Source organism: Falco punctatus (genome assembly GCF_963210335.1).
Source record: "Falco punctatus genome assembly, chromosome: 4".
In the NCBI taxonomy this organism is placed as follows: Eukaryota; Metazoa; Chordata; class Aves; order Falconiformes; family Falconidae; genus Falco; species Falco punctatus.
The window spans coordinates 5176633-5190985 of record NC_137583.1 but is presented as its reverse complement, the minus strand read 5'-3'; the positions used below and the strand labels follow the sequence as shown (position 1 = coordinate 5190985).

General features: G+C 55.3%; 1 protein-coding gene across 1 annotated transcript; it reads right to left on the bottom strand.

The window, feature by feature from the left end:
- Nucleotides 1-1319: 1319 nt before the first annotated feature.
- Nucleotides 1320-12920, bottom strand: LOC308063750 (uncharacterized protein). Its single transcript, XM_080387111.1, has 6 exons — nucleotides 12138-12920; nucleotides 4493-5481; nucleotides 4040-4111; nucleotides 3526-3588; nucleotides 2918-3092; nucleotides 1320-2551 (listed from the first exon to the last, which is right to left on the bottom strand). The coding sequence occupies exons 2-6, from the start codon at nucleotides 4596-4598 to the stop codon at nucleotides 1765-1767; spliced, it is 1203 nt and encodes a 400-aa protein (XP_080243237.1). The 5' UTR covers nucleotides 4599-5481; nucleotides 12138-12920; the 3' UTR covers nucleotides 1320-1764.
- Nucleotides 12921-14353: the final 1433 nt, after the last annotated feature.

Sequence of the window (14353 nt, the reverse complement as noted above, 5' to 3'; positions counted from 1 at the left end):
GCAGTTGGAAACGACACAAGAAGCAACAGCCACCCGAAACCAGACATCAGCTGGGGTCAAGGAACAGCCACGTTGTTCTGGGGGACATGTCCAGACACGAACGACCACCTCAACCTGCCAAGACATGTGCAGTCCATGGCAAAGGACCACACAGCCGTGATGTGTGCCCCTCAAAACCAGCGTACCGAGACAGGGAGCACGTGTGGAAGTGCCGTTCGTGCCATTGCCTGGGGAAAGAGGCTCCCCAAATACCCTATAAAAGACTGTGCAATCAAACAGTAATGGGCACCATCAAGAGACCATGCCGTGGTTTAACACTGGTTGGAAACAAGTGCCACACAGCCGCTTGCTCACTCCCCCTCACCAAGAGGGATGGGGAGAAGAATCAGAAAGGAATGTAAAACTCAGGGGTTGAGATAAGAACAATTTAATAGGTAAAGCAAAAGCTCTGCACGCAAACAAAACAAAGCAAGGAATTCATTCACTACTTCCCATGGGCAGGCAGGTGTTTGACCATTGGCAGGAAATCAGGGCTCCATCACGCATAACAGTTACTTGGGAAGACAAACACCATAATGCCAAATGTCCCCTCCTTCCTTCTTCTTTCCCCAGTTTATATACTCAGCATGATGTCATATGGTATGGAATACCTCTTTGGCTAGCTTGGGTCAGCTGTGCTGGCTGTGTCCCCTCAGCCCTCTCACTGGCAGGGCCCAAGAAACCAAAAAGTCCTTGACTTAGTATAAACATCACGCAGCAACAACTAAAAACATCAGTGTGCTATCAACATTGTTCTCACATCAGAGCCAAACCACCGCACTGTACTAACTACTAAGAAGAAACTTAATGTCTATCCCAGCTGAAACCATCACCGACGGACAGGGAAACTACAGACCAACAGGACGCTGCTGGATCCCTGGTGGTGACTATCTCTTGCAACTCTATCCCGACTGCTTGCTAGGTTTCCTCCTCTTCTAGCCTTCCTTCCCTTTACTATCGCTATTTGCTTGTCAACACTTTGATCCTATAAACTTCCTTGATTGGCAGCATTTGACCTCATTTGCTTCTTTATCTCGCTCTGGGTATAACATCAAAACTCCCCGGCTCGGGCTGTCCTGGACTGGAACACACAGTTACTGCATCACAGCGACCTCTGCGCTAATGTTGATGCTTCCAGCTCTGCAGCTGGTGGAGCAGGAGCAATGGCAGGACAATGTTGAAAACACTGTGGTCAGGCGGCCCATGTAAACAGCAGTCCCCGCCTGGTGAAAGGAGACCTCTCCCTATCTGTCCCCGACACGGGGAGCCAACACACCTATCCTTCCCAGCTACTGCCACCACTCCTGGCAGGGCTTCTTCGTTGACACAAGGGACTCTACCACTCGGACCGGGAGCAGCCGCAGGGCGCTGTTCAGCGGCGGTGCTCAGGGCTCTGTCATCTACCGCTAGTCACCACTTGCCATGAGGTTTCTCTGCAGGTGACGCAGGAGAACTGTATGGAGAAGGAGACCTGACCACGCTTCCTGTTCTCCCAGCTCTTTAATCACTTCAGGAACAGACTGGATGGCATCAGAGCTAGCCCCTCAGGCTAATGAACTGTTTGCAGCAGGCTGGCAGTCAGGGATGAGCTGTGGAGCAGAGCGCGTAGTGCTGCCATTGGGGCTTTCCCCACGAGCCTGCGCCCAGGCGTGGAGCCCAGCCGGTGCTGGTGCCTCGCTTGGTTTGCTGTTGGTACCCCCTGGACACTTGTGTGACAGCTCTGTGTCACACTGTCTTTGGCGGGCAGCGGCTGAGCCCCGAAGCTGTCGGCTGGGGCTCTGTCAGTGCGCCCCCAACTCCTGCCCTGGTGTGGCTGCCTTCAGCCCCTGCTGTGCGGCTGGAGCAGCGGTCTTGGAGGCCTCTGTGGTTGGTGCTGGGGCCGTTGGACACTGTCCTAGTCTTGCTGCTGCAGGGTGGACGGTAATCTGCTCGGGGGGTGTGAGGGCGGCTGGGGTTGGTCTGGGGCTGGAGGCTGCTGGACTGTCTCCTGCGCTCCAGGGCAGCTGGGTGAGCTCTTGGTGGGCGTCGGGGCCGTTGCTTTTTGGTCGGGTGCTGGAGAGTCCTGGGCTCTTTCCTCTGCTGCCTGGGGGCCAGAAATGGGGTTGGGAGGCGCAGGGGGTGATGCTCGTCCGTCATGGGCTGAACAGCGCTGCTCTGTCTGTCTCTTCTCTGCTGCACGCTGGCTGGGGATGGCTTCGGTCGGCATGGGGGCCGTGGGGAGGCCTGGTTCTCTGCTCTTCCAGATGGGAGAGGCTCCTGTTGTGTACAGCTGTCCGGGGACGAGGGGCAGCTGCTCTGGCTGTCCGGGCGTGAGGGGCCACTGCTCTGGCTGTCCGGGCGTGAGGGGCCGCTGCTCTGGCTTTCTGGGTGTGAAGGGCGGCTGCTCTGTCTGTCCGGGCGTGAATGGCAGCTGCACTGGCAGTCGGGGCGTGAAGGGGAGCTCCTCGGGCTGTCGGGGCGTGAGGGGCAGCTGCCTTTTTCCAGCTGGTCAGCTGAAGCGCCAGCGCCGGGCCTGTGGAGAGAGGAGGCCGCTGAGGCGCTCAGCTGCAGAGGGGGCGCACGGACTGTCCCCCACAGCACGGCCCAGAGCTGGCAAGGCTCCCCAGCACGGGCAGAGCCGCTGGCACGCCTTGGCCGACGTGGACACCCGCACCGCATGGCAGCCCCGAGCAGGGGGACTCCTCAGGGCAGGTTCGGTGGCCATCAGCCAGCGCTACTGGGCGCCTCCCTGGCTGGGGCAATCTCTTGCCCCGCTCTTTCTCGTCCTGCCCTTGCTTTTGGGCAGCCACCAGGCTGCCACTCCGCAGCAGCCTGACTAGAAATGCTTCGTGGCTCTGAGCAGCCATCAGAGGAAGAGGAGGGAGGGAAATGTACTCACGCTTTCTTCTTCCTTCGCCACCAGATCCAGACACAGCCCAACACAATCTGAACTTGCAGAAAAACGACAGCTGCTACTGCACCTATAGTGTACAACTTTCCAGGATCTCTGGGACCGGAAACAGCTGGGGGGCTCGGGGGATTGTAAAGCTCTGTGGGTCTCTTGGTGACATCATCTGCAGGAGCAATTAGGAACGTTAGCCCGTCCTGCGCGCCACTGGTAAGCGTGCAGCACGATTGATCCGGCCAGGACATTCTCTGTTTCCCCCCAGTACTGGTGCCTGGAGGCACGTTCCCACCCTTTGGGGCAGGGTGTCCCACCCAACCAAACCCAGAAGGCCAGAAGGGGAGCACAGGGGGGGCGCAGCTGCTTGACCCTTGGAGGGACACGGACAGAAACCGTCCCTGCAGCAGGCAGTGCCACCCCAGCTCTCCCTCCCCGTGAGACAGTTCCCACACCCCGAGGGGACAGACTCAGGCCTTCTCAAGTGGCACTGAAGCCTTGCCCTCCCCCTAGTGCCTTTGCTCCAGCACAGGCACCGCCTGCAGCACCTCCCAGGTTTCAGGATGTGTCTCCCACTTGGGGACCCCAGCAAGACTGCTCCGTACCTGAGCCCGGTTCATGAGCCTGATTTATCTTGCTGTGATGGTCTTCTCCAGGCTTTGACGGCACTGCCAAAAGCAGAGAGGGCAGGTAAAGCCTCAGCGAGTCTCAGGCACAGAGGACACAGGAGGACGGGGAGGTTCCCCCTAAGCCTCTGCCTAGTCTGGGAGTCAGGGCATCCCTGTGGACCTCGGCTCAGGGAGGGATCCCGCTCTGTGCTGCTCCTGTGCCTCTCGGCGGTCACAGCAAGCTCGGGGATGCAGCTAGGGTGGGAGGGACATTTGGCACATTTCCCATATCTGCGGAACATGGTCCCGATGCCTGGAACCCAAAACACTTTCAGCTTTGGCTGCTGCTGTGACTTGCCAGAGTGGGCACTGGGGGAGGAGCCTGCGCCTGGTTCCTACTCCAAGCAACAGCCACGCCTGACCTGCTGGGGGACCAGGAAATTGCAGGCCATAAGGTCTTGCCACATTGGCACTGTTTCTTCTTTCAAGGCAAGAGACATTAAGAGCTTACTTCCAGGATGCCTTAAGTCCTCAAAACCATGTTCCCGCCAGGCAGCTGGATAATTGTGGAGAGTCATCTCGCCTAGAAGCAAGCACAGAGGAGAAATGTTTCCGTTGCCTGTTGGGATCCGCTTGTGCCTTAGTGAACCGCTGGCACTGGACGGGGCTCAGGTAACAGCGTGGGAGCCAGACCCAGGGGAGATTGCCAGCGCTGCAGAGGGGCCTGGTGACCTCTTGGCCGGCACCTGGCAGCTCTCTAACACGCTCTTCAAGCCATGCCATGAACAAGACCCCTCAGGGAGCGCGTGGGCCAACATAGGGCCCCTGGGGGCTACCCGCACAGCTCTCACACACGCAGGGGAAGCCCTCGCCAAAGGGCTTTCGAGGGAAAAGCCACATCCACGCTTCTCGGGGAGAGGAGCCCGCTGGCCCGTGAAAGGTCGCAAGTGTGCCGAGTGCTTACCTGCTTCCTGCTCTTGCCAAGGTGCAGCCCTGGCAGGTAGGGCCTCCAGGAGGAGGAGGAGGAGGAGGCAGTGCTGAATGAGGGCCATGGCTCCCTTCAGCCACATGATCCTGTGCTGCTGTCACCGCTGCTGCTGCATCTGGTGCAGTTGCGGCTGGGGGCTGAGGCATGGGTACTTGTAGCTGGTGCATCGCCGTGGAGCTCCGTGACCTCACAGCCCCACTGTGACCTCACGGCCGGCCCAGGCCGCGTGGCAACGGTGCTCAGGGGGAGAGCCGCTGGAGCACAGCCGGGGCAGCTGCCCTCCCAGGCTGGGGAGCACGCCCCGTCGGGCAGCTCCGTCCAAGGGCTGGCACACAGGTCGATTGCACCCTCAGCAAGTTTGCAGATGACACCAAGCTGAGTGGTGCAGCTGATGTGCCTGAGCAATGGGCTGCTGTCCAGAGGGACCTGGACAGGCTGGAGAAGCGGCCCATGTGAACCTCATGAGGCTCAAGAAGGCCAGGTGCAAGGTCCTGCACCAGGCTCAGGGCAACGCCCGGTACCACTGAGAGCCGCCCTGCCAGGAAGGACTTGGGGGTACTGGTGGATGAACAGCTGGGCATGAACCAGCAATGTGCGCTCGCAGGCCAGAAAGCCAACCGTGTCCTGGGCTGCATCAAAAGAAGCCACCAAAATGATCGAAGGGATGGAACTCCTCTGCTCTGAAAAAAAGGCAGAGAGAGGTGGGGTTGTTCAGCCTGGCGAAGAGGAGGCTCTGGGGAGACCTGATTCTGGTCTTCCAGTACTTAATGGGCGCTTATCAGAGAGACAGGGACAGAGATTTGAGCAGGGCCTGCAGCCCTAGGGAGAAGGGGCAATGGTTTGAAGCTAGAAGAGGGAAAATTGAGACTAGACACAAGGACAGCAGGTGTTTTTTTATGCTGAGGGTGGCGAAACACTGTAACAGGTTGCCCAGAGAGGTGATGGATGCCCCATCCTTTGGATAACTGGCTAGCTGAAAATGTTCACATAGACACAGTCCAGCTGGCTGGACAAAAATGCACATCGCTCTCAGCTTATCTGAAGTAAAGCAAAATACACTGTCTTTGGCTGTTCTTGTTACACAGTAACAGGAAGATTGCGGTGGGAAAAGAATGTTGCAGGTGGGAACAGGTAACTACAGAAGAGAAACTAGGGGCGGGCTTGGTATTAGGCAACTAACCAATAATGAGCTTAACTTTTGTAATATGTATGAGCTAATTATAGCAAGGCATAAAAGGTGACTCTAAGGCACAATAAATGAAGTCTGCTGATCACTCATATTGAGTGACTGTGTCTTCTCTCCGTCGTGACAAATGGCGCCCGAACAGGGACCCTAGAGAGGGCTGAACCTGCGAGCCACGGTTCGACAGAGATTCGGGTACCCGTCCTGAAAGCAGCGCAGGAGGTGGAAGGGCACAGTCCCCGCGCCCGGGAGCACCTACAGAGGGTCCCGCCAGCCATGTTCGCTGAAGTCTTGCAAAAGCTGCAACAGTGCTGACGAAGGTATGGAGAGACAAGCGACGTATGATTTGCTCAAATGCTTTTTAGAAGAGCGGAGCATTCGGGTCATAGATTGTAAAAAGGAATTACCTGGGTTATTAGCGTATGGGGTAGCGAAGGGTCATTTTGGGAATCCGGATATGGTTTCCGAGCATGCAGAGTGGCGTAATTATGGGGACACACTGTTTGCCGAAGTAATAGCCGACAATAAAACAGCCAAAATGATGAAACCGTGGCAAGCTGCCACTAATGCCCTTTTGTAACATCGAGCCGAACAGAGAGCGGCTGTTGCTGCCTCTGAGCGACTGGGAGTTGCAAGCGGGACTGCAATAGCCACACGGCAGGGGGAATCGGCTTCCCCCCCCCCCCCCCCCCCCCGATTGCCCGTTGCCTCCCTCGGTGCGTACGCTGACGGTTCAACAGGAGACTGCGGGAAGGTGGGACCAGTTGCCCTTCCCGTCGCCGCCCTCTTCGAATCCCTCAGCCCCTCCGTCGGGGAATGATGACGTAAGCGAGGACATAGACCGTAAAAACCCGGTAGAGAGTAGGGAATGTACGAATCCTTTTGCAGAATGTCTTCAGGTTGCCCAAAATAGGCAAAAGGTCTGGAAGCAGATAGCAGACAGCGCTATGCTTGAGGGTGAACACGATTTTGCTGCAGGAATCGTGCATGAGGCTTTCCCAGTCACGTATTCACAGCCAGATGCGCAGGGGAATATCACGGTTTCTATCACTAACTTAGATTGGAAATTATTAACTCAGCTACGGGCTATGGTGAGTGAGTCAGGTTTGAAAGGGGAACCCACCAGGCAAATGTTAGATTATATTTGGGGAACTAATATCTTACTCCCGAGTGACATACGCAGTATAATGAAGTTAATCTTGAGCCAACATCAGCAGCTTCTGTTTAACGCTCATTGGCAGGCTGCTTGTCAGGAATCGATAGCAGTGGTTAGACAGCCAGGGGACCCACTGCATGGGGTTACTCTACAGGAGCTGATGGGTTTAGGACCCTATTTTCGAACCGAAGCTCAGGCACTGATGGGACCGGATAAGGCGATGGGATGGAAAGCGATGAGGCTAGCTAGACTAGCGCTTGACTGTATAAAGGAACCTGGGGGAATCCCTTCATATATGGGAATCAAGCAGGGAAGAGAGGAGCCATTTGGGTTATTTATCGATCGGGTAGCAAACGCCATGCAGGCGGCTGGGGTGCAAGACTATCTCAAAGGCTCCATTTTAAAGCAGTGTGCCATACAGAATTGTAACCCAGCCACACGTAACATCCTAGCTACGCTACCAGGGACACGAACCATAGAAGCAGCTTTGGAAAGAATGGCACAAGTGCCGGTCAGGCCCCAGGCTATGTTAGTCGAGTCAATAAAAGAACTAGGGAGTGCTTTAAAAGAGCAGGCGCAGGCTACCCAAAGTCAGGTCTTGGCAGCCCTTACTCCTTTGCAAGCCTTTGCTGGGTGATCAAATGCCCGCGGCCCATCTCATCTACGGTGCTTCCATTGTGGTGTCACCGGACACGTGAGATGGGACTGCAATGTCAACTCTGTATGGTGTCGAAACTGCCGCTCAGACACTCACAACGAAGCTGCTTGTTGTCGATCGGGAAACGGGCGACCCAGCGGGAAGAGCTGCCCCGCGCTGACACAAAAAGCGGCTGCTTGCCCAGCAGCACAAAATCCTTTCCTCTCCGACCCGCAACCAGCGGAAGCCTCGGCTTGAACCCGGCAACAACAGTAGATTGTAGCCTATTGGACTCAAAGCCTACAAAACTTGCTACTGGCATACAAGGACCAATTTGTATAGGTGGACAAGCTGTTGGAGCATTACTCATAGGGCGTTCATCAGCCACCATGTTGGGACTCAATGTTTTGGTGGGACTGATTGATAAGGACTTTCACGGAGAAATTCATATTATGGCTCAGATGCTGTTTCCCCCACTCTTTATACCTAAAGGGACCAAGATAGCCCCGTTGATTCCACTACCGCATCTTGCAGGCACCCTCCAACCATTGCAAGAACAACCTCAAGGACAAGGTAACTTTGGGTCTACGGGACAAATGGCTTTATTGACTATTGGCTTGCGTCAACAACCACAGCGATCGGTCACAGTGCAGTATGGAGACCAGACACTCTCGATTACTGCGCTGTTGGATACTGGCGCCGATGTCTCTATAATCAGTGCACACAAATGGCTGGCGCATTGGCCAACCTGTACGACCAATGCCACAGTTGCAGGAGTAGGAGGATTGACCCTCGCTTGCAAATCCCCCCTTCTACGATGGACTATAGCTGACAAAGTTATAAATTGTTGTGTCTCGATTATTCCACTGCCTGAGGGGGTGCATGCTTTGGTAGGCCGTGATATCTTGGCCCAAATGGGGATGGTCCTCACTTCAGACCTCCCTTTCTAGGAGTGGCCATCGCTTAGACTTTCCCAATCCCACTCCGATGGAAGACAGTGTGGATAGAGCAGTGGCCGTTAAAAAGGGAAAGTCTAGAACAGGCGCATGAACTGGTTAAAGAGCAGTATCAACAAGGTCATTTGCGTCTGTCAATGAGCCCGAGAAGCCCATTCGATCTTCCATCAAAACGCGAAGGGGCTGGCACGAGCCTACAAACTCTCTATGGAGGAGGCTCGGGCCATTGTGAAGGCTTGCCCTATATGTAGTCACCGTAACTCAGGCTTAGGGCTCGGTTGCGGGGTCAACCTGTGAGGACTAAAGTCTAATGATGTTTGGCAGGTGGATGTTACTCATGTTCCTGCATTCGGTCGACTGAAATATGTGCATGTTACTATAGACACCTATAGCCATATGTTATGGGCCACACCACAGCCCGGGGAAAAGGTCCGGGACGTGGGCCGGCATTTAACTAGTTGCTTTGCTGTTTTAGGGGTGCCTATTACTATTAAAACTGATAACGGTCCTGCATATGGTAGCGGATTACTTAAACGCTTTATGCAAATGTGGAATATTAAACATGTTACTGCAATCCCTCATTCTCCAACTGGACAAGCAATCGTAGAGCAGGCTAACGGGACGCTAAAACGTTATATAGAAAAGTTCAAAGAGATTCAGGATGTAAGAGAAAGGGTAGAGAAGGCCCTTTTTGTGCTTAATCATTTGTGTGTGTTTGGGGACAGTAATGAGCCGCCTATAATAAGGCACCACGCTAGCTCAGAACCCCCCAGGCCACCACACATGAAAGTACTGTATAAGGATGCAAAAACAGGACAATGGGTAGGTCCTGTGGAGGTGAATTATGTGGGGCGTGGTTATGTCTGTATTTCTACCGATTCAGGCACTATTTGGGTTCCCAGCCATTGGGTAAAACCTGCTGTAGAGCACGCTGGAGGAGCTCAACGCGAAAACGCTGCTTCACCTGCACCTTGCGATAGACCCTGTTCTGGAACCTATTCAACTTCTGTTCTGATCCCACATACAGGGGACCATGCGTGAAAAACTCGAACTTTTGACAGCAAAGATACAATCTCATTGCAAACAGGATTATTATTTTTGATCATTATTGTAATAGTTTTAGTAGTGCTTAGCTGTGTATTTTCCTGTGTTAAAACGCTGTTATTGAAAATAGTCAACCAAGCCTATGTCGCCCAAAATAAAAACGGGGGAATTGTGGATAACTGGCTAGCTCAAAAAGTTCACATAGACATAGTCCAGCTGGCTGGACAAAAATGCACATCGCTCTCAGCTTATCTGAAGTAAAGCAAAATACACTGTCTTTGGCTGTTCTTGTTACACAGTAACAGGAAGATTGCGGTGGGAAAAGAATGTTGCAGGTGGGAACCGATAACTACAGAAGAGAAACTAAGGGCGGGCTTCGTATTTAGGCAACTAACCAATAATGAGCTTAACTTTTGTAATATGTATGAGCTAATTATAGCAAGGCATAAAAGGTGACTCTAAGGCACAATAAATGAAGTCTGCTGATCACTCATATTGAGTGACTGTGTCTTCCCTCCGTCGTGACACCATCCCTGGAAACATTCAGGCTCAGCTGAGCAAAGTGATCCCCTTAAAGATGGCTCTGCTCATTGCAGGGGGGTTGGACTCAGTGACCTGTAAAGGTCCCTTCCAACCCCAGAGATTCCATGATCCCGTCTTTCACTCTGCCTTAGCCGTGAGACTCAGCAGCCAGAGGTTTTAGATGCACGTCTGGGGATGTTGTAGCCTGCACAGCAGGATGGGATGGATCTGAGCCATGCTGCAGCGACGCTGACTTTCACACCATTCCTCATGATGTGGGAGACTATATTGTGAGCTGACTGTCTCAAAGCTTGTTCACGTTCCTGCTGAGCTTGGTGAAAGGCTACCTGGCAATTTAACCGAACTCGGCAGTTGGAAACGACACAAGAAGCAACAGCCACCCGAAACCAGACATCAGCTGGGGTCAAGGAACAGCCACGTTGTTCTGGGGGACATGTCCAGACACGAACGACCACCTCAACCTGCCAAGACATGTGCAGTCCATGGCAAAGGACCACACAGCCGTGATGTGTGCCCCTCAAAACCAGCGTACCGAGACAGGGAGCACGTGTGGAAGTGCCGTTCGTGCCATTGCCTGGGGAAAGAGGCTCCCCAAATACCCTATAAAAGACTGTGCAATCAAACAGTAATGGGCACCATCAAGAGACCATGCCGTGGTTTAACACTGGTTGGAAACAAGTGCCACACAGCCGCTTGCTCACTCCCCCTCACCAAGAGGGATGGGGAGAAGAATCAGAAAGGAATGTAAAACTCAGGGGTTGAGATAAGAACAATTTAATAGGTAAAGCAAAAGCTCTGCACGCAAACAAAACAAAGCAAGGAATTCATTCACTACTTCCCATGGGCAGGCAGGTGTTTGACCATTGGCAGGAAATCAGGGCTCCATCACGCATAACAGTTACTTGGGAAGACAAACACCATAATGCCAAATGTCCCCTCCTTCCTTCTTCTTTCCCCAGTTTATATACTCAGCATGATGTCATATGGTATGGAATACCTCTTTGGCTAGCTTGGGTCAGCTGTGCTGGCTGTGTCCCCTCAGCCCTCTCACTGGCAGGGCCCAAGAAACCAAAAAGTCCTTGACTTAGTATAAACATCACGCAGCAACAACTAAAAACATCAGTGTGCTATCAACATTGTTCTCACATCAGAGCCAAACCACCGCACTGTACTAACTACTAAGAAGAAACTTAAGTCTATCCCAGCTGAAACCATCACCGACGGACAGGGAAACTACAGACCAACAGGACGCTGCTGGATCCCTGGTGGTGACTATCTCTTGCAACTCTATCCCGACTGCTTGCTAGGTTTCCTCCTCTTCTAGCCTTCCTTCCCTTTACTATCGCTATTTGCTTGTCAACACTTTGATCCTATAAACTTCCTTGATTGGCAGCATTTGACCTCATTTGCTTCTTTATCTCGCTCTGGGTATAACATCAAAACTCCCCGGCTCGGGCTGTCCTGGACTGGAACACACAGTTACTGCATCACAGCGACCTCTGCGCTAATGTTGATGCTTCCAGCTCTGCAGCTGGTGGAGCAGGAGCAATGGCAGGACAATGTTGAAAACACTGTGGTCAGGCGGCCCATGTAAACGGCAGTCCCCGCCTGGTGAAAGGAGACCTCTCCCTATCTGTCCCCGACACGGGGAGCCAACACCACCTATCCTTCCCAGCTACTGCCACCACTCCTGGCAGGGCTTCTTCGTTGACACAAGGGACTCTACCACTCGGACCGGGAGCAGCCGCAGGGCGCTGTTCAGCGGCGGTGCTCAGGGCTCTGTCATCTACCGCTAGTCACCACTTGCCATGAGGCTTCTCTGCAGGCGACGCAGGAGAACTGTATGGAGAAGGAGACCTGACCACGCTTCCTGTTCTCCCAGCTCTTTAATCACTTCAGGAACAGACTGGATGGCATCAGAGCTAGCCCCTCAGGCTAATGAACTGTTTGCAGCAGGCTGGCAGTCAGGGATGAGCTGTGGAGCAGAGCGCGTAGTGCTGCCATTGGGGCTTTCCCCACGAGCCTGTGCCCAGGCGTGGAGCCTAGCCGGTGCTGGTGCCTCGCTTGGTTTGCTGTTGGTACCCCCTGGACACTTGTGTGACAGCTCTGTGTCACACTGTCTTTGGCGGGCAGCGGCTGAGCCCCGAAGCTGTCGGCTGGGGCTCTGTCAGTGCGCCCCCAACTCCTACCCTGGTGTGGCTGCCTTCAGCCCCTGCTGTGCGGCTGGAGCAGCGGTCTTGGAGGCCTCTGTGGTTGGTGCTGGGGCCGTTGGACACTGTCCTAGTCTTGCTGCTGCAGGGTGGATGGTAATCTGCTCGGCGGGTGTGAGGGCGACTGGGGTTGGTCCTGGGACTCGAGGCTGCTGGACTGTCTCCTGCGCTCCAGGGCAGCTGGGTGAGGGCTTGGTGGGCGTCGGGGCCGTTGCGTTTTGGTCGGGTGCTGGAGAGTCCTGGGCTCTTTCCTCTGCTGCCTGGGGGCCAGAAATGGGCTTGGGAGGCGCAGGGGGTGATGCTCGTCCGTCATGGGCTGAACAGCGCTGCTCTGTCTGTCTCTGCTCTGCTGCACGCTGGCTGGGGATGGCTTCGGTCGGCATGGGGGCCGTGGGGAGGCCTGGTTCTCTGCTCTTCCAGATGGGAGAGGCTCCTGTTGTGTACAGCTGTCCGGGCGTGAGGGGCAGCTGCTCTGGCTGTCCGGGCGTGAGGGGCAGCTGCACTGGCTTTCCGGGCGTGAGGGGCAGCTGCTCTGGCTGTCCAGGTACGAGGGGCAGCTGATCGGGCTGTCGGGGCATGAGTGGCAGCTGCACTGGCTGTCCGAGCACCATGGGCAGCTGTACTGGCAGTCGGGGTGCAAAGGGGAGCTACTTGGGCTGTCGGGGCGTGAGGGGCAGCTGCCTTTTTCCAGCTGGTCAGCTGAAGCGCCAGCGCCGGGCCTGTGGAGAGAGGAGGCCGCTGAGGCGCTCAGCTGCAGAGGGGGCGCACGGACTGTCCCCCACAGCACGGCCCAGAGCTGGCAAGGCTCCCCAGCACGGGCAGAGCCGCTGGCACGCCTTGGCCGACGTGGACACCCGCACCGCATGGCAGCCCCGAGCAGGGGGACTCCTCAGGGCAGGTTCGGTGGCCATCAGCCAGCGCTACTGGGCGCCTCCCTGGCTGGGGCAATCTCTTGCCCCGCTCTTTCTCGTCCTGCCCTTGCTTTTGGGCAGCCACCAGGCTGCCACTCCGCAGCAGCCTGACTAGAAATGCTTCGTGGCTCTGAGCAGCCATCAGAGGAAGAGGAGGGAGGGAAATGTACTCACGCTTTCTCCTTCCTTCGCCACCAGACCACGACATAGCCCAACGCAATTGCAACTTGCAGAGAAACGACAGCTGCTACTGCAGCTATAGTGTACAACTTTCCAGGATCTCTGGGACCGGAAACAGTTGGGGGGCTCGGGGGATTGTAAAGCTCTGTGGGTCTCTTGATGACATCATCTGCAGGAGCAATTAGGAACGTTAGCCCGTCCTGCGCGCCACTGGTAAGCGTGCAGCACGATTGATCCGGCCAGGACATTCTCTGTTTCCCCCCAGTACTGGTGCCTGGAGGCACGTTCCCACCCTTTGGGGCAGGGTGTCCCACCCAACCAAACCCAGAAGGCCAGAAGGGGAGCACAGGGGGGGCGCAGCTGCTTGACCCTTGGAGGGACACGGACAGAAACCGTCCCTGCAGCAGGCAGTGCCACCCCAGCTCTCCCTCCCCGTGAGACAGTTCCCACACCCCGAGGGGACAGACTCAGGCCTTCTCAAGTGGCACTGAAGCCTTGCCCTCCCCCTAGTGCCTTTGCTCCAGCACAGGCACCGCCTGCAGCACCTCCCAGGTTTCAGGATGTGTCTCCCACTTGGGGACCCCAGCAAGACTGCTCCGTACCTGAGCCCGGTTCATGAGCCTGATTTATCTTGCTGTGGTGGTCTTCTCCAGGCTTTGACGGCACTGCCAAAAGCAGAGAGGGCAGGTAAAGCCTCAGCGAGTCTCAGGCACAGAGGACACAGGAGGACGGGGAGGTTCCCCCTAAGCCTCTGCCTAGTCTGGGAGTCAGGGCATCCCTGTGGACCTCGGCTCAGGGAGGGATCCCGCTCTGTGCTGCTCCTGTGCCTCTCGGCGGTCACAGCAAGCTCGGGGATGCAGCTAGGGTGGGAGGGACATTTGGCACATTTCCCATATCTGCGGAACATGGTCCCGATGCCTGGAACCCAAAACACTTTCAGCTTTGGCTGCTGCTGTGACTTGCCAGAGTGGGCACTGGGGGAGGAGCCTGCGCCTGGTTCCTACTCCAAGCAACAGC

Excerpts from the sequence above, each read along its gene's own strand:
- LOC308063750 (XM_080387111.1), bottom strand. The coding sequence starts at position 4,598 with ATGTGGCTGAAGGGAGCCATGGCCCTCATTCAGCACTGCCTCCTCCTC. Across the intron at positions 4,112-4,492 it reads TTGGCAAGAGCAGGAAGCAG|GCGAGATGACTCTCCACAAT; the intron begins GTAAGCACTCGG and ends GCTTGCTTCTAG. Across the intron at positions 3,589-4,039 it reads GGACTTAAGGCATCCTGGAA|TGCCGTCAAAGCCTGGAGAA; the intron begins GTAAGCTCTTAA and ends TGCTTTTGGCAG.